Source organism: Salvelinus fontinalis, chromosome 7 (assembly GCF_029448725.1).
Source record: "Salvelinus fontinalis isolate EN_2023a chromosome 7, ASM2944872v1, whole genome shotgun sequence".
Taxonomy (NCBI): Eukaryota; Metazoa; Chordata; class Actinopteri; order Salmoniformes; family Salmonidae; genus Salvelinus; species Salvelinus fontinalis.
This window is the reverse complement of record NC_074671.1, coordinates 67055168-67079036: the sequence shown is the minus strand read 5'-3', so window position 1 is coordinate 67079036 and position 23869 is coordinate 67055168. Positions and strand designations below refer to the sequence as shown.

General features: G+C 46.4%; 2 protein-coding genes across 2 annotated transcripts in view; both read right to left on the bottom strand.

Moving 5' to 3' along the window:
* pros1 (protein S) overlaps nt 1–15832 on the bottom strand; it is a 35871-nt gene extending 20039 nt beyond the window's left edge. The window contains exons 1-6 of the mRNA XM_055930321.1: nt 15713–15832; nt 13758–13915; nt 12564–12588; nt 9334–9420; nt 6928–7050; nt 4809–4940 (exon numbers count right to left, since the gene is read on the bottom strand). Coding sequence (XP_055786296.1) covers nt 4809–4940; nt 6928–7050; nt 9334–9420; nt 12564–12588; nt 13758–13915; nt 15713–15806 — 619 coding nt within the window. The 5' untranslated portion in view covers nt 15807–15832. The remainder of the gene's footprint in view (nt 1–4808; nt 4941–6927; nt 7051–9333; nt 9421–12563; nt 12589–13757; nt 13916–15712) is intronic.
* A 6361-nt stretch (nt 15833–22193) lies between these two features.
* The window catches only part of rasa3 (RAS p21 protein activator 3), a 119621-nt gene continuing 117945 nt past the window's right edge, over nt 22194–23869 (bottom strand). Inside the window, exons 22-23 of the mRNA XM_055930319.1 lie at nt 22918–23101; nt 22194–22437 (exon numbers count right to left, since the gene is read on the bottom strand). Coding sequence (XP_055786294.1) covers nt 22362–22437; nt 22918–23101 — 260 coding nt within the window. The 3' untranslated portion in view covers nt 22194–22361. The remainder of the gene's footprint in view (nt 22438–22917; nt 23102–23869) is intronic.

The window sequence follows — 23869 nt, the reverse complement described above, 5'->3', positions numbered from 1 at the left end:
TACAGCAGACACTATCTGGGATACAGGAGGAGACACATATAGCTGGTTCCTCACAGATACTGGGGTACAGCAGACACTATCTGGGGAGGGGACACATATAGCTGGTTCCTCACAGATACTGGGGTACAGCAGACACTATCTGGGATACAGGAGGGGACACATATAGCTGGTTCCTCACAGATACTGGGGTACAGCAGACACTATCTGGGATACAGGAGGGGACACATATAGCTGGTTCCTCACAGATACTGGGGTACAGCAGACACTATCTGGGATACAGGAGGAGACACATATAGCTGGTTCCTCACAGATACTGGGGTACAGCAGACACTATCTGGGATACAGGAGGAGACACATATAGCTGGTTCCTCAGAGATACTGGGGTACAGCAGACACTATCTGGGATACAGGAGGAGACACATATAGCTGGTTCCTCAGAGATACTGGGGTACAGCAGACACTATCTGGGATACAGGAGGAGACACATATAGCGTGTTCCTCACAGATACTGGGGTACAGCAGACACTATCTGGGATACAGGAGGGGACACATATAGCTGGTTCCTCAGAGATACTGGGGTACAGCAGACACTATCTGGGATACAGGAGGAGACACATATAGCTGGTTCCTCACAGATACTGGGGTACAGCAGACACTATCTGGGATACAGGAGGAGACACATATAGCTGGTTCCTCACAGATACTGGGGTACAGCAGACACTATCTGGGATACAGGAGGAGACACATATAGCTGGTTCCTCACAGATACTGGGGTACAGCAGACACTATCTGGGATACAGGAGGAGACACATATAGCTGGTTCCTCACAGATACTGGGGTACAGCAGACACTATCTGGGATACAGGAGGAGACACATATAGCTGGTTCCTCACAGATACTGGGGTACAGCAGACACTATCTGGGATACAGGAGGAGACACATATAGCTGGTTCCTCACAGATACTGGGGTACAGCAGACACTATCTGGGATACAGGAGGGGACACATATAGCTGGTTCCTCACAGATACTGGGGTACAGCAGACACTATCTGGGGAGGAGACACATGTAGCTGGTTCCTCAGAGATACTGGGGTATAGCAGACACTATCTGGGATACAGGAGGAGACACATATAGCTGGTTCCTCACAGATACTGGGGTACAGCAGACACTATCTGGGATACAGGATGGGACACATATAGCTGGTTCCTCACAGATACTGGGGTACAGCAGACACTATCTGGGATACAGGAGGAGACACATATAGCTGGTTCCTCACAGATACTGGGGTACAGCAGACACTATCTGGGATACAGGAGGAGACACATATAGCTGGTTCCTCAGAGATACTGGGGTACAGCAGACACTATCTGGGATACAGGAGGAGACACATATAGCTGGTTCCTCAGAGATACTGGGGTACAGCAGACACTATCTGGGATGCAGGAGGAGACACATATAGCTGGTTCCTCACAGATACTGGGGTACAGCAGACACTATCTGGGATACAGGAGGAGACACATATAGCTGGTTCCTCACAGATACTGGGGTACAGCAGACACTATCTGGGATACAGGAGGAGACACATATAGCTGGTTCCTCAGAGATACTGGGGTACAGCAGACACTATCTGGGATACAGGAGGAGACACATATAGCTGGTTCCTCACAGATACTGGGGTACAGCAGACACTATCTGGGATACAGGAGGGGACACATATAGCTGGTTCCTCAGAGATACTGGGGTACAGCAGACACTATCTGGGATACAGGAGGAGACACATATAGCTGGTTCCTCACAGATACTGGGGTACAGCAGACACTATCTGGGATACAGGAGGAGACACATATAGCTGGTTCCTCACAGATACTGGGGTACAGCAGACACTATCTGGGATACAGGAGGAGACACATATAGCTGGTTCCTCACAGATACTGGGGTACAGCAGACACTATCTGGGATACAGGAGGGGACACATATAGCTGGTTCCTCACAGATACTGGGGTACAGCAGACACTATCTGGGATACAGGAGGAGACACATATAGCTGGTTCCTCACAGATACTGGGGTACAGCAGACACTATCTGGGATACAGGAGGAGACACATATAGCTGGTTCCTCACAGATACTGGGGTACAGCAGACACTATCTGGGATACAGGAGGAGACACATATAGCTGGTTCCTCACAGATACTGGGGTACAGCAGACACTATCTGGGATACAGGAGGAGACACATATAGCTGGTTCCTCACAGATACTGGGGTACAGCAGACACTATCTGGGATACAGGAGGAGACACATATAGCTGGTTCCTCACAGATACTGGGGTACAGCAGACACTATCTGGGATACAGGAGGGGACACATATAGCTGGTTCCTCACAGATACTGGGGTACAGCAGACACTATCTGGGATACAGGAGGAGACACAGACATATTGCCATCTTCAGTGTGAGTTGTTAAATATGGAGGTTTGGTTTAGTCATGAGACAATCAACACAAACATTAACACAAGCAGAAACAGTCATTGAGACTGAAGCCTGTTTCTGGTAACAGCCATGGTCAATGGCCCTGAGGTTTAAACAGTCTTATGTAACACTGCACTGGTGGCCCTGAGGTTTAAACAGTCTTATGTAACACTGCACTGGTGACCCTGAGGTTTAAACAGTCTTATGTAACACTGCACTGGTGACCCTGAGGTTTAAACAGTCTTATGTAACACTGCACTGGTGACCCTGAGGTTTAAACAGTCTTATGTAACACTGCACTGGTGACCCTGAGGTTTAAACAGTCTTATGTAACACTGCACTGGTGGCCCTGAGGTTTAAACAGTCTTATGTAACACTGCACTGGTGGCCCTGAGGTTTAAACAGTCTTCTGTAACACTGCACTGGGCAGCCATCTCCCTCTGTTAGTCTAAATTACGGTCTGGGTCTGTAAAGCTAGAGTACAATCTAGTGTCTGGGCCTGCAAATCTAGAGTCTGGGCCTGCAACTCTAGAGTCTAGAGTCTAAACTAGAGTCTGGGCCTGCAAATCTAGAGTCTAAACTAGAGTCTGGGCCTGCAACTCTAGAGTCTAGAGTCTAAACTAGGGTCTGGGCCTGCAACTCTAGAGTCTAGAGTCTAAACTAGAGTCTGGGCCTGCAACTCTAGAGTCTAGAGTCTAAACTAGAGTCTGGGCCTGCAACTCTAGAGTCTAGAGTCTAAACTAGAGTCTGGGCGTGCAAGTCTAGAGTCTAAACTAGGGTCTGGGCCTACAAATCTAGAGTCTAATCTAGAGTCTAAACTAGAGTCTGGGCCTGCAACTCTAGAGTCTAGAGTCTAAACTAGGGTCTGGGCCTGCAACTCTAGAGTCTAGAGTCTAAACTAGAGTCTGGGCCTGCAACTCTAGAGTCTAGAGTCTAAACTAGAGTCTGGGCCTGCAACTCTAGAGTCTAGAGTCTAAACTAGAGTCTGGGCGTGCAAGTCTAGAGTCTAAACTAGGGTCTGGGCCTACAAATCTAGAGTCTAAACTAGAGTCTAAACTAGAGTCTGGGCCTGCAACTCTAGAGTCTAGAGTCTAAACTATGGTCTGGGCCTACAAATCTAGAGTCTAATCTAGAGTCTAAACTAGAGTCTGGGCCTGCAAATCTAGAGTCTAAACTAGAGTCTGGGCCTGCAAATCTAGTCTAAACTAGGGTCTGGGCCTGCAAATCTAGAGTCTAAACTAGAGTCTGGGCCTGCAACTCTAGAGTGTAGTCTAAACTAGGGTCTGGGCCTACAAATCTAGAGTCTAATCTAGAGTCTAAACTAGAGTCTTGGCCTGCAACTCTATAGTGTAGTCTAAACTATGGTCTGGGCCTACAAATCTAGAGTCTAAATTAGAGTCTAAACTAGAGTCTGGGCCTGCAACTCTAGAGTGTAGTCTAAACTAGGGTCTGGGCCTACAAATCTAGAGTCTAAACTAGAGTCTTGGCGTGCAACTCTAGAGTCTAAACTAGGGTCTGGGCCTACAAATCTAGAGTCTAAACTAGAGTCTAAACTAGAGTCTGGGCCTGCAACTCTAGAGTCTAGAGTCTAAACTAGGATCTGGGCCTACAAATCTAGAGTCTAAACTAGAGTCTGGGCCTGCAACTCGAGTCTATAGTCTAAACTAGAGTCTGGGCCTGCAACTCGAGTCTATAGTCTGAACTAGAGTCTGGGCCTACAAATCTAGTGTCTAAACTAGAGTCTAAACTGGAGTACAGTTTACCTGTACAGTGGATCTATATAACAGTAATTGTTACCGGTACAGTGGATCTATATCACAGTAATTGTTACCGGTACAGTGGATCTATATAACAGTAATTGTCACCTGTACAGTGGATCTATATAACAGTAATTGTTACCGGTACAGTGGATCTATTTAACAGTAATTGTTACCGGTACAGTGGATCTATATAACAGTAATTGTTACCTGTACAGTGGATCTATATAACAGTAATTGTTACCTGTACAGTGGATCTATATCACAGTAAGTGTTACCTGTACAGTGGATCTATATAACCGTAATTGTCACCTGTACAGTGGATCTATTTAACAGTAATTGTCACCGGTACAGTGGATCTATATAACAGTAATTGTTACCTGTACAGTGGATCTATATAACAGTAAGTCTTACCTGTACAGTGGATCTATACAACAGTAATTGTTACCTGTACAGTGGATCTATACAACAGTAATTGTTACCTGTACAGTGGATCTATACAACAGTAATTGTTACCTGTACAGTGGATCTATATAACAGTAATTGTTACCTGTACAGTGGATCTATACAACAGTAATTGTTACCGGTACAGTGGATCTTGTCGTTGTTTCTGAACCGGTACCCATCATCACACATACAGCGGAAGCTACCGGGGGAGTTGTAGCACTTCTGGTTGCAGCCGGCTTGGTGATCCGGGTCCGAACACTCGTCGATGTCTGATCAATAAAACAATCAATAACATCATTATTCAATAATAACAAAAACATGGATTTACATTGACTATAAACTCCAGTTCCTGTTCCTGTTCCTGTTCCTGGGAGGAACTGTGACCTAGTAAGTCAGCAACACCAACGTTTCTGGCCAAACTTTTCGAGACGGATTCAAACCAGCAACCCAGTATTAAGCCAGGACCCAGTATTAAGCCAGGGCCCAGTATTAGGCCAGGACCCAGTATTAAGCCAGGGCCCAGTATTAAGCCAGGGCCCAGTATTAAGCCAGGACCCAGTATTAAGCCAGGACCCAGTATTAAGTCAGGACCCAGTATTAGGCCAGGACCCAGTATTAAGCCAGGACCCAGTATTAAGCCAGGACCCAGTATTAAGTCGTGACCCAGTATTAAACCAGGACCCAGTATTAAGTCAGGACCCAGTATTAAACCAGGACCCAGTATTAAGTAGGACCCAGTATTAAGCCAGGACCCAGTGTTAGGCCAGGACCCAGTATTAAGCCAGGACCCAGTATTAAACCAGGACCCAGTATTAAGCCAGGACCCAGTATTAAGTAGGACTCAGTATTAAGCCAGGACCCAGTATTAGGCCAGGACCCAGAATTAAGCCAGGACCCAATATTAAGCCAGGACCCAGTATTAGGCCAGGACCCAGCATTAAGCAGGACCCAGTATTAAGCCAGGACCCAGTATTAAGTCAGGACCTAGTATTAGGCCAGGACCCAGCATTAAGCCAGGACCCAGTATTAAGCCAGGACCCAGTATTAAGCAGGACCCAGTATTAAGCCAGGACCCAGTATTAAGCAGGACCCAGTATTAAGCCAGGACCCAGTATTAAGCCAGGACCCAGTACTAAGTAGGACCCAGTATTAAGCCAGGACCCAGTATTAAGTAGGACCCAGTATTAAGCCAGGACCCAGTATTAAGCCAGGACCCAGTACTAAGTAGGACCCAGTATTAAGCCAGGACCAAGTATTAAGTAGGACCCAGTATTAAGTAGGACCCAGTATTAAGCCAGGACCCAGTATTAAGCCAGGACCAAGTATTAAGTAGGACCCAGTATTAAGTAGGACTCAGTATTAAGTAGGACCCACTATTAAGCCCTTCCAGCCTGGTCGACACTGACAGGTGAAGGAGGCCTGTCTAACCCTGTCTGTCTGGTACCTACCATCCTCACAGCGAGGGCCCTTCCAGCCTGGTCGACACTGACAGTTGAAGGAGGCCTGTCTAACCCTGTCTGGTACCTACCATCCTCACAGCGAGGGCCCTTCCAGCCTGGTCGACACTGACAGGTGAAGGAGGCCTGTCTAACCCTGTCTGGTACCTACCATCCTCACAGCGAGGGCCCCTCCAGCCTGGTCGACACTGACAGGTGAAGGAGGCCTGTCTACCCCTGTCTGTCTGGTACCTACCATCCTCACAGCGAGGGCCCTTCCAGCCTGGTCGACACAGATAGGTGAAGGAGGCCTGTCTACCCCTGTCTGTCTGATACCTACCATCCTCACAGCGAGGGCCCTTCCAGCCTGGTCGACACTGACAGGTGAAGGAGGCCTGTCTAACCCTGTCTGGTACCTACCATCCTCACAGCGCGGGCCCCTCCAGCCTGGTCGACACTGACAGGTGAAGGAGGCCTGTCTAACCCTGTCTGGTACCTACCATCCTCACAGCGAGGGCCCTTCCAGCCTGGTCGACACTGACAGGTGAAGGAGGCCTGTCTAACCCTGTCTGGTACCTACCATCCTCACAGCGAGGGCCCCTCCAGCCTGGTCGACACTGACAGGTGAAGGAGGCCTGTCTAACCCTGTCTGGTACCTACCATCCTCACAGCGCGGGCCCCTCCAGCCTGGTCGACACTGACAGGTGAAGGAGACCTGTCTAACCCTGTCTGGTACCTACCATCCTCACAGCGAGGACCCTTCCAGCCTGGTCGACACTGACAGGTGAAGGAGACCTGTCTAACCCTGTCTGGTACCTACCATCCTCACAGCGAGGACCCTTCCAGCCTGGTCGACACTGACAGGTGAAGGAGGCCTGGCCATCGATGCAGAGTTCAGAACCCTCCTTGTAACACGGAAACGGAAGGCACTGGTCACTGATCTCTGCAGAACGACACACACACACACACACACACACACACACACACACACACACACACACACACACACACACACACACACACACACACACACACACACACACACACACACACACACACAGAGAGTTATCATACAGGTATCCAGACAGGACTATACAGAACACATACAGGTATCCAGACAGGACTATACAGAACACATACAGGTATCCAGACAGGACAGGACTATACAGAACACATACAGGTATCCAGACAGGACAGGACTATACAGAACACATACAGGTATCCAGACAGGACTATACAGAACACATACAGGTATCCAGACAGGACTATACAGAACACATACAGGTATTCAGACAGGACTATACAGAACACATACAGGTATCCAGACAGGACTATACAGAACACATACAGGTATCCAGACAGGACTATACAGAACACATACAGGTATCCAGACAGGACTATACAGAACACATACAGGTATCCAGACAGGACAGGACTATACAGAACACATACAGGTATCCAGACAGGACTATACAGAACACATACAGGTATCCAGACAGGACTATACAGAACACATACAGGTATCCAGACAGGACTATACAGAACACATACAGGTATCCAGACAGGACATGACTATACAGAACACATACAGGTATCCAGACAGGACTATACAGAACACATACAGGTATCCAGACAGGACTATACAGAACACATACAGGTATCCAGACAGGACTATACAGAACACATACAGGTATCCAGACAGGACTATACAGAACACATACAGGTATCCAGACAGGACTATACAGAACACATACAGGTATCCAGACAGGACTATACAGAACACATACAGGTATCCAGACAGGACTATACAGAACACATACAGGTATCCAGACAGGACTATACAGAACACATACAGGTATCCAGACAGGACTATACAGAACACATACAGGTATCCAGACAGGACTATACAGAACACATACAGGTATCCAGACAGGACAGGACTATACAGAACACATACAGGTATCCAGACAGGACAGGACTATACAGAACACATACAGGTATCCAGACAGGACTATACAGAACACATACAGGTATCCAGACAGGACTATACAGAACACATACAGGTATCCAGACAGGACATGACTATACCCGCAGGCAGGCACCCTATCCCTAAACCAGTGGGGTCAAACATACGGCCCGTGGGCCAGCACCCTACCTCTAAACCAGGGGGGTCAAACATACGCGCACCCTACCCTTAAACCAGGGGGGTCAAACATACGGCCCGTGGGCCAGCAACCTACCCCTAAACCAGGGGGGTCAAACATACAGGCTAGCGCCCTACCCAAAAACCAGGGGGGTCAAACATACAATCCGTGGTGAAAAAAGAGAGAGAGCGATGTCAATTTTTAGCAACAAAAAAAAAGATTAAACTACGGACCTCATTGAAGACTAAAAGCGTCCCGCGTGGAATTATTTTTGTTGACAACCCTTCTCTAAACCCATAACCTCTGAACCCCAACAACCGTCTCTAAACCAGTAGCCATAACCTCTGAACCCCAACAACACTTCTCTAAACCAGTAGCCATAACCTCTGAACCCCAACAACCGTCTCTAAACCAGTAGCCATAACCTCTGAACCCCAACAACCCTTCTCTAAACCAGTAGCCATAACCTCTGAACCCCAACAACCGTCTCTAAACCAGTAGCCATAACCTCTGAACCCCAACAACCGTCTCTAAACCAGTAGCCATAACCTCTGAACCCCAACAACCGTCTCTAAACCAGTAGCCATAACCTCTGAACCCCAACAACCCTTCTCTAAACCAGTAGCCATAACCTCTGAACCCCAACAACACTTCTCTAAACCAGTAGCCATAACCTCTGAACCCCAACAACCCTTCTCTAAACCAGTAGCCATAACCTCTGAACCCCAACAACCGTCTCTAAACCAGTAGCCATAACCTCTGAACCCCAACAACACTTCTCTAAACCAGTAGCCATAACCTCTGAACCCCAACAACCGTCTCTAAACCAGTAGCCATAACCTCTGAACCCCAACAACCGTCTCTAAACCAGTAGCCATAACCTCTGAACCCCAACAACCGTCTCTAAACCAGTAGCCATAACCTCTGAACCCCAACAACCGTCTCTAAACCAGTAGCCATAACCTCTGAACCCCAACAACCGTCTCTAAACCAGTAGCCATAACCTCTGAACCCCAACAACCGTCTCTAAACCAGTAGCCATAACCTCTGAACCCCAACAACCGTCTCTAACCTTCACCAACCTTTGACACACGTCCTGAGGTCTGAAGGGACGTTGGAGTCTCCAGAGTTATGGTTGTTGATGCCCACACGATGTGAACCCAGACAAACTGAAATACAACACAGTGGAGTTATATTAGCTGGCATCAGTCATATCATCAGACAGACAACACAGTGGAGTTATATTAGCTGACATCAGTCATATCATCAGACAGACAGACAACACAGTGGAGTTATATTAGCTGGCATCAGTCATATCATCAGACAGACAACAACACAGTGGAGTTATATTAGCTGGCATCAGTCACATCATCAGACAGACAGACAACACAGTGGAGTTATATTAGCTGGCATCAGTCATATCATCAGACAGACAACAACACAGTGGAGTTATATTAGCTGGCATCAGTCATATCATCAGACAGACAGACAACACAGTGGAGTTATATTAGCTGGCATCAGTCATATCATCAGACAGACAACAACACAGTGGAGTTATATTAGCTGGCATCAGTCATATCATCAGACAGACAGACAACACAGTGGAGTTATATTAGCTGGCATCAGTCATATCATCAGACAGACAGACAACACAGTGGAGTTATATTAGCTGGCATCAGTCATATCATCAGACAGACAGACAACACAGTGGAGTTATATTAGCTGGCATCAGTCATATCATCAGACAGACAACACAGTGGAGTTATATTAGCTGGCATCAGTCATATCATCAGACAGACAGACAACACAGTGGAGTTATATTAGCTGGCATCAGTCATAACATCAGACAGACAGACAACACAGTGGAGTTATATTAGCTGGCATCAGTCATATCATCAGACAGACAACACAGTGGAGTTATATTAGCTGGCATCAGTCATATCATCAGACAGACAACACAGTGGAGTTATATTAGCTGGCATCAGTCATATCATCAGACAGACAGACAACACAGTGGAGTTATATTAGCTGACATCAGTCATATCATCAGACAACAACACAGTGGAGTTATATTAGCTGGCATCAGTCATATCATCAGACAGACAGCAACAACACAGTGGAGTTATATTAGCTGGCATCAGTCATATCATCAGACAGACAGACAACACAGTGGAGTTATATTAGCTGGCATCAGTCATATCATCAGACAGACAGACAACACAGTGGAGTTATATTAGCTGGCATCAGTCATATCATCAGACAGACAACACAGTGGAGTTATAATAGCTGGCATCAGTCATATCATCAGACAACAACACAGTGGAGTTATATTAGCTGGCATCAGTCATATCATCAGACAGACAACACAGTGGAGTTATATTAGCTGACATCAGTCATATCATCAGACAGACAGACAACACAGTGGAGTTATATTAGCTGGCATCAGTCATATCATCAGACAGACAACAACACAGTGGAGTTATATTAGCTGGCATCAGTCATAACATCAGACAGACAGACAACACAGTGGAGTTATATTAGCTGGCATCAGTCATATCATCAGACAGACAACACAGTGGAGTTATATTAGCTGGCATCAGTCATATCATCAGACAGACAACACAGTGGAGTTATATTAGCTGGCATCAGTCATATCATCAGACAGACAGACAACACAGTGGAGTTATATTAGCTGACATCAGTCATATCATCAGACAACAACACAGTGGAGTTATATTAGCTGGCATCAGTCATATCATCAGACAGACAGCAACAACACAGTGGAGTTATATTAGCTGGCATCAGTCATATCATCAGACAGACAGACAACACAGTGGAGTTATATTAGCTGGCATCAGTCATATCATCAGACAGACAGACAACACAGTGGAGTTATATTAGCTGGCATCAGTCATATCATCAGACAGACAACACAGTGGAGTTATAATAGCTGGCATCAGTCATATCATCAGACAACAACACAGTGGAGTTATATTAGCTGGCATCAGTCATATCATCAGACAGACAACACAGTGGAGTTATATTAGCTGACATCAGTCATATCATCAGACAGACAGACAACACAGTGGAGTTATATTAGCTGGCATCAGTCATATCATCAGACAGACAACAACACAGTGGAGTTATATTAGCTGGCATCAGTCATATCATCAGACAGACAGACAACACAGTGGAGTTATATTAGCTGGCATCAGTCATATCATCAGACAGACAGACAACACAGTGGAGTTATATTAGCTGGCATCAGTCATATCATCAGACAGACAGACAACACAGTGGAGTTATATTAGCTGGCATCAGTCATATCATCAGACAGACAACAACACAGTGGAGTTATATTAGCTGGCATCAGTCATATCATCAGACAGACAGACAACACAGTGGAGTTATATTAGCTGGCATCAGTCATATCATCAGACAGACAGACAACACAGTGGAGTTATATTAGCTGGCATCAGTCATATCATCAGACAGACAGACAACACAGTGGAGTTATATTAGCTGGCATCAGTCATATCATCAGACAGACAACACAGTGGAGTTATATTAGCTGGCATCAGTCATATCATCAGACAGACAGACAACACAGTGGAGTTATATTAGCTGACATCAGTCATATCATCAGACAGACAACACAGTGGAGTTATATTAGCTGGCATCAGTCATATCATCAGACAGACAGACAACACAGTGGAGTTATATTAGCTGACATCAGTCATATCATCAGACAACAACACAGTGGAGTTATATTAGCTGGCATCAGTCATATCATCAGACAGACAGCAACAACACAGTGGAGTTATATTAGCTGGCATCAGTCATATCATCAGACAGACAGACAACACAGTGGAGTTATATTAGCTGGCATCAGTCATATCATCAGACAGACAGACAACACAGTGGAGTTATATTAGCTGGCATCAGTCATATCATCAGACAGACAGACAACACAGTGGAGTTATATTAGCTGGCATCAGTCATATCATCAGACAGACAACACAGTGGAGTTATATTAGCTGGCATCAGTCATATCATCAGACAGACAACAACACAGTGGAGTTATATTAGCTGACATCAGTCATATCATCAGACAGACAACACAGTGGAGTTATATTAGCTGACATCAGTCATATCATCAGACAGACAACACAGTGGAGTTATATTAGCTGACATCAGTCACATGATAAGTCATTGAGGAACGAGGGCTGAGGGTTAGCTAGATTCTATATCGCTAGATGTTATTAATGGAAATATGGCTGAAAAACAGAAGGACAGAATGGTTGAAACTTACAGACATATTGAGGATAGAAGTGTTCCTGTAAAAGAAGAGGAGACATTATGAACAGGAGAGACCTGGGGAGAGGGAGAGGAGAGTCTGTCTGGGTTCATCAACCCGTCAACAGCTTGAGGTCAACGTCCCGCTCCATCCCACTCAGCTACGTCAACACTAGTCAACGGGAAACCTCACAGCGTAAACAAACAAACGATGGGGGATAACAGTTCAGTGACCTGAGTCTGTTACACACATATACACACACACACACACACACACACACACACACACACACACACACACACACACACACACACACACACACACACACACACACACACACACACACACACACACACACAGACATGACCATCTAGTGACTACCCTCTCCCTCTCCCCAGGTCTCTCCTGACATGACCATCTAGTGACTACCCTCTCCCTCTCCCCAGGTCTCTCCTGACATGACCATCTAGTGACTACCCTCTCCCTCTCCCCAGGTCTCTCCTGACATGACCATCTAGTGACTACCCTCTCCCTCTCCCCAGGTCTCTCCTGACATGACCATCTAGTGACTACCCTCTCCCTCTCCCCAGGTCCCTCCTGACATGACCATCTAGTGACTACCCTCTCCCTCTCCCCAGGTCCCTCCTGACATGACCATCTAGTGACTACCCTCTCCCTCTCCCCAGGTCTCTCCTGACATGACCATCTAGTGACTACCCTCTCCCTCTCCCCAGGTCTCTCCTGACATGACCATCTAGTGACTACCCTCTCCCTCTCCCCAGGTCTCTCCTGACATGACCATCTAGTGACTACCCTCTCCCCAGGTCTCTCCTGACATGACCATCTAGTGACTACCCTCTCCCTCTCCCCAGGTCTCTCCTGACATGACCATCTAGTGACTACCCTCTCCCTCTCCCCAGGTCTCTCCTGACATGACCATCTAGTGACTACCCTCTCCCTCTCCCCAGGTCCCTCCTGACATGACCATCTAGTGACTACCCTCTCCCTCTCCCCAGGTCTCTCCTGACATGACCATCTAGTGACTACCCTCTCCCCAGGTCTCTCCTGACATGACCATCTAGTGACTACCCTCTCCCTTTCCCCAGGTCTCTCCTGACATGACCATCTAGTGACTACCCTCTCCCTAGGTCCCCCCTGACATGGCCCATCTTGTAACTAGTGTGCCAGGGGCCCTCAGGAGCCACTCACCGTCTCTGGGTAGTTCTCAAAGATCTCCCGTGCCTCCTCCTTGTTGCACAGCTCCTCGATACATTCTCTCTCCAGGTTCCCTTTCTTACTCTCCTCAAACAGAGAGTTGGCCCTGCGGTGCCGAGACAGAAACTGGGAGGCCCTGTTCTGAGTTAGGACTGGAGACACACGCGTGTAACTGGGTTGGTTATGTTGTCACTTTGCAAACTCCAGAAATAGGTATTCAATGTTCAATGTATTTCTATTGGTTGTGTTACGGACGGACGCTGGGAGACGAGAAGCTAGTACAGGGAGGTAACAGTTAATAAACAACGGACAAGAAACACAAAACAAGGACATCGTCTGGACAAGGGATAAAACACAACGACAATAATGCTGACACAGGGAACAAACTGAGGAACAGACAGATATAGAAGGGGCAAATCAACAAAATGAAGGAGTCGAGGGGAGTCCAATGAGCGCTGATACGCGTAATGATGGTGACATGTGTGCGTAATGATGGGCAGCCTGGCGCCCTCGAGCGCAAGAGACGGGGAGCGGGAGCAGGCGTGACAGGTTGGTTGAATTTACATATCGATTAGGTGTCATGATATCGGCGACACTTGCAGATAGAGGGAGATCACAGACGTAAATTCCTCCCAGTCTGATATTACCCTGCAAGTGTAACATTATCGCTTCCGTCCCTCTCCTCGCCTCTACCTGGGCTCGTACCAGGAACACATCGACAACAGCCACCCTCGAAGCATCGTCACCCATCGCTCCAGAGCAAAGGGGAACAACTACTTCAAGGTCTCAGAGGGAGTGACGTCACCGATTGAAATGCTATTAGCGCGCACCACCGCTAACTAGCTAGCCATTTCACATCGGTTACACAAGCATTAGGTCGCAGTTCTGAAACACTGTATTCTATTTTCAGATGTACAATGTGTACGAGTTCACGAGGTACATGTCCAGATGTATACAGTACCTGTTAGATATTGAGGGGGCTTCCTGGGATGTGCTTTAAAAAAATGTTTTTATTGCTGTAAGAGTGAGTTAGCTAGCATGCTCTAATTACAATGGTCACATTAGCTCCCTGCTAATACTGATATTGACATGCAAGCGGAACGAATCACGAACGTACAGCCGTCAACATACTGGTTTGTCCTGCACATCTAAATGTGTTTCCTTCTGTCTTATATAGTCGGGGGAAAAACACCAATCAACTGTGTGTCAATGGCTGAACCGTCCCGTTTCTTTTAAAAAACATAACGCAACAAGTGACGAAGTACTGACGTCGTCTGTTCCTCCTCACGCAACACGTGTTGTATTACATTGTTATTACATGTGACGACAGCAAGAGGAAGTATGGGGTTTGTGTGAATGGTGTCTGTGACCACATAGGAATCTATATGGATATTTTCCACGTGTTTTTGATGGATGAATCATTTGGATCAAACTGTAGATTAAACGGATTAGTAAACAGTCCCGTTTCAACAGGCCTTTGTTCTTGTTTTAGTAGGGTATTAACCCCGAACACGTGATCTTATTTAAATCAACGCACTTTTTTGTTGTTGTAAAAACATAAATAATCTAGGAAGGTGTCAGTCATCTTCCAAGACTCGAGGAAAAGTCTAAAAACGTCCGATCACCTGTTGCCTGTGTCGACATACGCAGCAGCTCCAAACATTTTTCAGGATTTATAACATGCTGTGGAAAAGTAGCGTTGGCTTCGACGCATTAAAGTTGTCTTTTAGTAACAAGTTACCATTAATTCGTTGGCTTTGACGGATATAAATTGTATTTTAGTATGGAAGTTAGCGTTAATTCTTTGGGAAAAGAAAAACAGCAAATATACACCGCCTGATCTTGTGTAAAAGCGTAAAACAACCACCAAAGTTGTACTTTTACTTTCCACATTCATATGTCCATTTTTCCGTTATCCAACATAATTATTTTTTTTTTAAATCACTTACATCGATGAGCATCGCAAAGCGCCACGAGAAAGATGACACAAGCCACCGATTCTCCCAACGCCGTTTTATGTTTCCACATAGTAAAACCGATCATCGGAACAGCTCAGGACTGTGACAAAAAACTTTCGCCTGTTCGGTGGAGAGAGAGCTGGGACTGGACCGGGAGCGGAGAGAGGAGAGGAGGCGAAACGTGTGTGTCGTGAACAACATTGACATGAGCAAACAAAGTGGAATCGGCGTTTAGCCTTCAAAATAAAAGTCCCCAAATTGAAACATACAAACCGGTGACAGTAGTGGAATCATGCCACAATTGGAGTAGATCATAGAAGAGTGCTGATAAATGTAAAATATATAAATATATATTTACATAGTATATTTACATATATATATATATAAATCAATATTCACAAAAGTAGTGCACTGGGTCTGTACAGATCCATTTGATTCCATGTTCTCTTGATAAGTGCATAAATTGGACCATTTTCCTGTCCTGTTAAACATTCCAAAATGTTGTGAAAATGTATGGAGTTAAAAAAATAAACATTATTTTCTTTAGGAATGTAGTCCAGTAAAAGTAGTCAAAAATATAACTAGTAAAGTAAAGTTTTTTTTTTAAACTCACAAAACACAACTGTTTGGCTTTAATAAGAGCTACGATGATAATATGTGTGAATAGTCTCCCCAGTTGTGTTCTGTGAGTGTCAGTGAGTAGGCTCATAGCCTCCCCAGTTGTGTTCTGTGAGTGTCTGTGCGTAGACTCATAGTCTCCCCAGTTGTGTTCTGTGAGTGTCAGTGCGTAGACTCATAGTCTCCCCAGTTGTGTTCTGTGAGTGTCAGTGAGAAGGCTCATAGTCTCCCCAGTTGTGTTCTGTGAGTGTCAGTGAGGAGGCTCATAGTCTCCCCAGTTGTGTTCTGTGTGTTCTGTGAGTGTCAGTGAGGAGGCTCATAGCCTCCCCAGTTGTGTTCTGTGAGCGTCAGTGAGTAGACTCATAGTCTCCCCAGTTGTGTTCTGTGAAGGCTCATAGTCTCCCCAGTTGTGTTCTGTGAAGGCTCATAGTCTCCCCAGTTGTGTTCTGTGAAGGCTCATAGCCTCCCCAGTTGTGTTCTGTGAAGGCTCATAGTCTCCCCAGTTGTGTTCTGTGAAGGCTCATAGCCTCCCCAGTTGTGTTCTGTGAAGGCTCATAGTCTCCCCAGTTGTGTTCTGTGAAGGCTCATAGCCTCCCCAGTTGTGTTCTGTGAAGGCTCATAGCCTCCCCAGTTGTGTTCTGTGAAGGCTCATATCCCATTTAATGGACCCCAGATCCATAGTTATAAGGCTGTACATTGCAATAAACCGACTGAGCACCACACTGGTTGAATCAACGTCGTTTCATTGAAATTACGTTGAACCAACGTGGATTAAGCGTCGACTTGACATCTGTGCCCGGTGGGTAAGTATGCCCCATTTCAATTCTGTGTAGACTATACATCCACATTGCAATTTCAACAATTTTTTTAAAAATCGTGATTGTCTTTTTGTTGAATTTCTATAACAACATTCCAAACTTGTTTAGCATTATCTAGTACAAGTGTGGCACGTTTCCATCTGTTTCAGTGGGTGGGGACTTTTATTTTGAAGGCGAACAGTCCATTCCACTGTTGTTGACCCCGCAAATGTTGTTCACGACACACTGGTGTTAAGGGGTGGAGGCGACAGAGGGCGCGCTGTGTGTGCTACTCTCTGCTCTACTTCAAACATGCTGCCTGCCCTGTGTTGCTGTGCTGGGACTTTGAGTTGAGGACAATATTTGAACCCTGGTAGATTGCAGATAAACAGAGGAATAGAGACAGTATTTAAACCTTCAGATGTTTAGATACTGTATGAAGAGGTGTCAGATGTTTAGATACTGTATGAGGAGGTGTCAGATGTTTAGATACTGTATGAGGAGGTGTCAGATGTTTAGATACTGTATGAAGAGGTGTCAGATGTTTAGATACTGTATGAAGAGGTTTCAGATGTTTAGATACTGTATGAGGAGGTTTCTGATGTTTAGATACTGTATGAGGAGGTTTCAGATGTTTAGATACTGTATGAAGAGGTTTCAGATGTTTAGATACTGTATGAAGAGGTTTCAGATGTTTAGATACTGTATGAAGAGGTGTCAGATGTTTAGATACTGTATGAGGAGGTTTCAGATGTTTAGATACTGTATGAGGAGGTTTCAGATGTTTAGATACTGTATGAGGAGGTTTCAGATGTTTAGATACTGTATGAGGAGGTTTCAGATGTTTAGATACTGTATGAAGAGGTTTCAGATGTTTAGATACTGTATGAAGAGGTTTCAGATGTTTAGATACTGTATGAGGAGGTTTCAGATGTTTAGATACTGTATGAAGAGGTTTCAGATGTTTAGATACTGTATGAGGAGGTTTCAGATGTTTAGATACTGTATGAAGAGGTGTCAGATGTTTAGATACTGTATGAAGAGGTTTCAGATGTTTAGATACTGTATGAAGAGGTTTCAGATGTTTAGATACTGTATGAGGAGGTTTCAGATGTTTAGATACTGTATGAAGAGGTTTCAGATGTTTAGATACTGTATGAAGAGGTTTCAGATGTTTAGATACTGTATGAGGAGGTTTCAGATGTTTAGATACTGTATGAAGAGGTTTCAGATGTTTAGATACTGTATGAGGAGGTTTCAGATGTTTAGATACTGTATGAGGAGGTTTCAGATGTTTAGATACTGTATGAAGAGGTTTCAGATGTTTAGATACTGTATGAGGAGGTTTCAGATGTTTAGATACTGTATGAAGAGGTTTTGAAGAGGTTTTTTCTTCCCTCTTGGTTTGACCAATCAAAAGGACAGCTCCTTCGAATTAACTCTTGGGCTTTCCATACTACAGGAAACAGACTAAACTCAGAACACTTCCTGTACTACAAGAAACAGACTAACCACAGAACACTTCCTGTACTACAGGAAACAGACTAACCACAGAACACTTCCTGTACTACAGGAAACAGACTAACCTCAGAACACTTCCTGTACGACAAGAAACAGACTAACCACAGAACACTTCCTGTACTACAGGAAACAGACTAACCACAGAACACTTTCTGTACTACAGGAAACAGACTAACCACAGAACACTTCCTGTACTACAGGAAACAGACTAACCACAGAACACTTCCTGTACTACAGGAAACAGACTAACCACAGAACACTTCCTGTAACACATTCTGAATGAAAGCGACTCAGACAACAAGCGGTTTGCATCAATATTGCCTTAATTTAGTTATTCCAGGACCAAAAAAAAGCTACTTTTAAACCATTCAGTTGTTCTGTACAGAGAGACATAATAACTTCTTCTTAATACTCTTGATATATTTATACAAAATACACTGTTATCCTTTAGAAGGGGTGTTTTACAAGAGGAATTTCCTGTAAAGTTGGATTAGGGTTATATTTTTTTTTTGGGGGGGAGGGGGACAATTTGAAGACGCTAGTCTGAAAAGAACACAAGGAGCATCAAAGTACAGACTATTCTGTAGGACACGACGCTAGTCAGAAGATATAAAACACATGAAGCATCAAAGTACAGACTATTCTGTAGGACACGACGCTAGTCAGAAGATAGAAAACACACTCAATGTTGAGGAGCATCAAACATGAAAAAAACACAAAGATAGAAAATACACATTTGTAGCGATTGGCATGATGTTGTTTTAAATGGGTTGTGGTTTGGAGATATACGAAGATATCTCTGCAACACACTGGGTTCAGAAATATAGATGTAGAAAATATAGACTGGGTACCAGCCTGTTTAGCTAGCTTTCCATTAGGAAACAACGACATAGGAGTGGAATGTTATCTAACCAAACTGGTAGCCAGACTACAGAAGACTGTCTGCCATCTTGGAAGACCAGGTGACTCTGTAAGAATCTCCAACACCCACTGACTACAGAGAGAATGGATGCCCAGCAAGTTCTGTTTGCTTTGGACATAGCAACCAGTCACCTGGTTAGTTCTGTTTGCTTTGGACATAGCAACCAGTCACCTGGTTAGTTCTGTTTGCTTTGGACATAGCAACCAGTCACCTGGTTAGTTCTGTTTGCTTTGGACATAGCAACCAGTCACCTGGTTAGTTCTGTTTGCTTTGGACATAGCAACCAGTCACCTGGTTAGTTCTGTTTGCTTTGGACATAGCAACCAGTCACCGGGTTAGTTCTGTTTGCTTTGAACATAGCAACCAGTCACCTGGTTAGTTATGTTTGCTTTGGACATAGCAACCAGTCATCGGGTTAGTTCTGTTTGCTTTGGACATAGCAACCAGTCACCTGGTTAGTTCTGTTTGCTTTGGACATAGCAACCAGTCACCTGGTTAGTTCTGTTTGCTTTGGACATAGCAACCAGTCACCAGGTTAGTTCTGTTTGCTTTGGACATAGCAACCAGTCACCTGGTTAGTTCTGTTTGCTTTGGACATAGCAACCAGTCACCTGGTTAGTTCTGTTTGCTTTGGACATAGCAACCTGTCACCGGGTTAGTTCTGTTTGCTTTGGACATAGCAACCAGTCACCTGGTTAGTTCTGTTTGCTTTGGACATAGCAACCAGTCAACTGGTTAGTTCTGTTTGCTTTGGACATAGCAACCTGTCACCGGGTTAGTTCTGTTTGCTTTGGACATAGCAACCAGTCATCGGGTTAGTTCTGTTGCTTCGGACATAGCAACCAGTCACCTGGTTAGTTCTGTTGCTTTGGACATAGCAACCAGTCACCTGGTTAGTTCTGTTTGCTTTGGACATAGCAACCAGTCACCGGGTTAGTTCTGTTGCTTTGGACATAGCAACCAGTCACCGGGTTAGTTCTGTTGCTTTGGACATAGCAACCAGTCACCGGGTTAGTTCTGTTGCTTTGGACATAGCAACCAGTCACCTGGTTAACCAGTCACCTGGTTAGTTCTGTTGCTTTGGACATTGCAACCAGTCACCTGGTTAGTTCTGTTGCTTTGGACATTGCAACCAGTCACCTGGTTAGTTCTGTTGCTTTGGACATAGCAACCAGTCACCTGGTTAGTTCTGTTGCTTTGGACATAGCAACCAGTCACCTGGTTAGTTCTGTTGCTTCGGACATAGCAACCACAGCCCAGGAGGCAGCAGAGTTCTGACCCAGGGACAGGGTACAGCCCAGGAGGCAGCAGAGTTCTGACCCAGGGACAGGGTACAGCCCAGGAGGCAGCAGAGTTCTGACCCAGGGACAGGGTACAGACCAGGAGGCAGCAGAGTTCTTCCCCAGGGACAGGGTACAGCCCAGGAGACAGCAGAGTTCTGACCCAGGGACAGGGTACAGCCCAGGAGGCAGCAGAGTTCTGACCCAGGGACAGGGTACAGCCCAGGAGGCAGCAGAGTTCTGACCCAGGGACAGGGTACAGCCCAGGAGGCAGCAGAGTTCTGACCCAGGGACAGGGTACAGCCCAGGAGGCAGCAGAGTTCTGACCCAGGGACAGGGTACAGCCCAGGAGACAGCAGAGTTCTGACCCAGGGACAGGGTACAGCCCAGGAGGCAGCAGAGTTCTGCCCCAGGGACAGGGTACAGCCCAGGAGGCAGCAGAGTTCTGACCCAGGGACAGGGTACAGCCCAGGAGGCAGCAGAGTTCTGACCCAGGGACAGGGTACAGAGTTCTGACCCAGGGACAGGGTACAGCCCAGGAGGCAGCAGAGTTCTGCCCCAGGCTCTGAATGAAACACTACAACAGATTGTAAATGAAGATAGCACTAATCAGTCAGATGAACAGCAAGGGTCCTCATTGGTCGCTGTCTGATGACCAGCCCGTCTCCTCCCTCTGTCATCACCCGCATACATAATCAAACACACACACAGTCAGACGTGACCCCAAGTCGACAGTCTCTCAACCCAGAGTTTGGTCTGTGTGACTTGAAACACAAAGGAATGGGTTGTTCTTTACACCAGGAATATACCACTTAAACCATGTTGTTATCAAACATTACAAAAACATGAGCAATGAAATAAAGATTGTTTCAACATGTGCTGAGGCAGTAGCTTTATGTCCGTTGTGGGGGTTAAAGTGCGTGGTCACTGGTACACCAACAGTCCAGAGAAAAGCCTTTAGTTGAAGCACATCATCATTGAAAATAAGACTTCTCTCTCTCTATCTCTCTCTTTCTCTCTCTCTCTCTCTCTCTCTCTCTCTCTCTCTCTCTCTCTCTCTCTCTCTCTCTCTCTCTCTCTCTCTCTCTCTCTCTCTGTCTCTGTCTCTGTCTCTCTCTCTCTCTCTCTCTCTCTCTCTCTCTCTCTCTCTCTCTCTCTACCTCTCTCTCTCTGTCTCTCTCTCTCTCTCTGTCTTCCCTTCTTTCTCTCTCTCTCTCTCTTCCCCTCTCTCTCTCTCTCTCTCTCTCTCTCTCTCTCTCTCTCTCTCTCTCTCTCTCTCTTCCTCTCTCTCTCTCTCTCTTCCCCTCTCTCTCTCTCTCTTCCCCTCTCTCTCTCTCTCTTCCCCTCTCTCTTCTACCCGATTTGACCTCGGCTCTGAGTGTCCGTGTTCTGAAAGATGCACCATGGGAAGCCGTGGACCAGGAGTAACCAGGAAGTGTTGCTAGGTCTCAGGTCTTCGGGGGCAGAGCTCTGCGCTTCATGGCAGTGGTTGGTGGGTGGGGCTAGATGGAGTAGGTGGAGCTCTCAGACTGCTGGTGGATGTAACACTGAAAACTCTTGTCTCCGATTGGATGTTCTCTGCGGAACACAGAGAAGAGGGGTGTGGTCAGGAGGGTGAAATGTTACAGAACATTATTACAGTGTGACTGTGTGAGTGACTGTGACTGTGTGAGTGACTGTGTGTGTGACTGTGTGTGTGAGTGACTGTGTGTGTGACTGTGTGAATGTGACTGTGACTGTGTGAGTGACTGTGTGTGTGACTGGGTGTGTCACTGTGACTGTGTGAGTGACTGTGTGGGTGACTGTGTGAGTGTGACTGTGACTGTGTGAGTGACTGTGTGTGTTACTGTGTGTGTGTGTGTGTGAGACTGTGTGTGTGACTGTGACTGTGTGTGTGTTTAACATCACCACATGGACCCTTCTAGACTGTTAGTACTGACCCGGACCAGAACCAGTGTTTAACATCACTACATGGACCCTCCTAGACTGTTAGTACTGACCCGGACCTGTCCCGGACCTGTCGCGGACCAGACCCAGCCACAGTAGAATGAGACTTACTGGCTGCCGATCTTAGTCTTCCTGAACACGTCTCGTTTGTACTTGGTGTGCTGCTGCTCCAGTGTCTGAACAGAGGAGATGATCACTCTCAGGGTCTTATAGGTCTCCCGGGGATCGTCGATGAGGAAGCTGGAATACTCCTCCTGCTCTGGGCCATCATATACTGATCTACTGCCACAGGCCTCTGGAGGGGGGAGAACACGGTCAGGCAGAGAGACTCACACACACAGGCCTCTGGAGGGGAAAGAACACGGTCAGGCAGAGAGACTCACACACACAGGCCTCTGGAGGGGGGGGAGAACACGGTCAGGCAGAGAGACTCACACACACAGGCCTCTGGAGGGGGGAGAACACGGTCAGGCAGAGAGACTCACACACACAGGCCTCTGGAGGGGGGAGAACACGGTCAGACAGAGAGACTCACACACACAGGCCTCTGGAGGGAGGAGAACACGGTCAGGCAGAGAGACTCACACACACAGGCCTCTGGAGGGGGGAGAACACGGTCAGGCAGAGAGACTCACACACACAGGCCTCTGGAGGGGGGAGAACACGGTCAGGCAGAGAGACTCACACACACAGGCCTCTGGAGGGAGGAGAACACGGTCAGGCAGAGAGACTCACACACACAGGCCTCTGGAGGGGGGAGAACACGGTCAGGCAGAGAGACTCACACACACAGGCCTCTGGAGGGGGAGGAGAACACGGTCAGGCAGAGAGACTCACACACACAGGCCTCTGGAGGGGAGGAGAACACGGTCAGACAGAGAGACTCACACACACAGACCTCTGGAGGGGAGGAGAACACGGTCAGGCAGAGAGACTCACACACACAGGCCTCTGGAGGGGGGAGAACACGGTCAGGCAGAGAGACTCACACACACAGGCCTCTGGAGGGGGAGGAGAACACGGTCAGGCAGAGAGACTCACACACACAGGCCTCTGGAGGGGG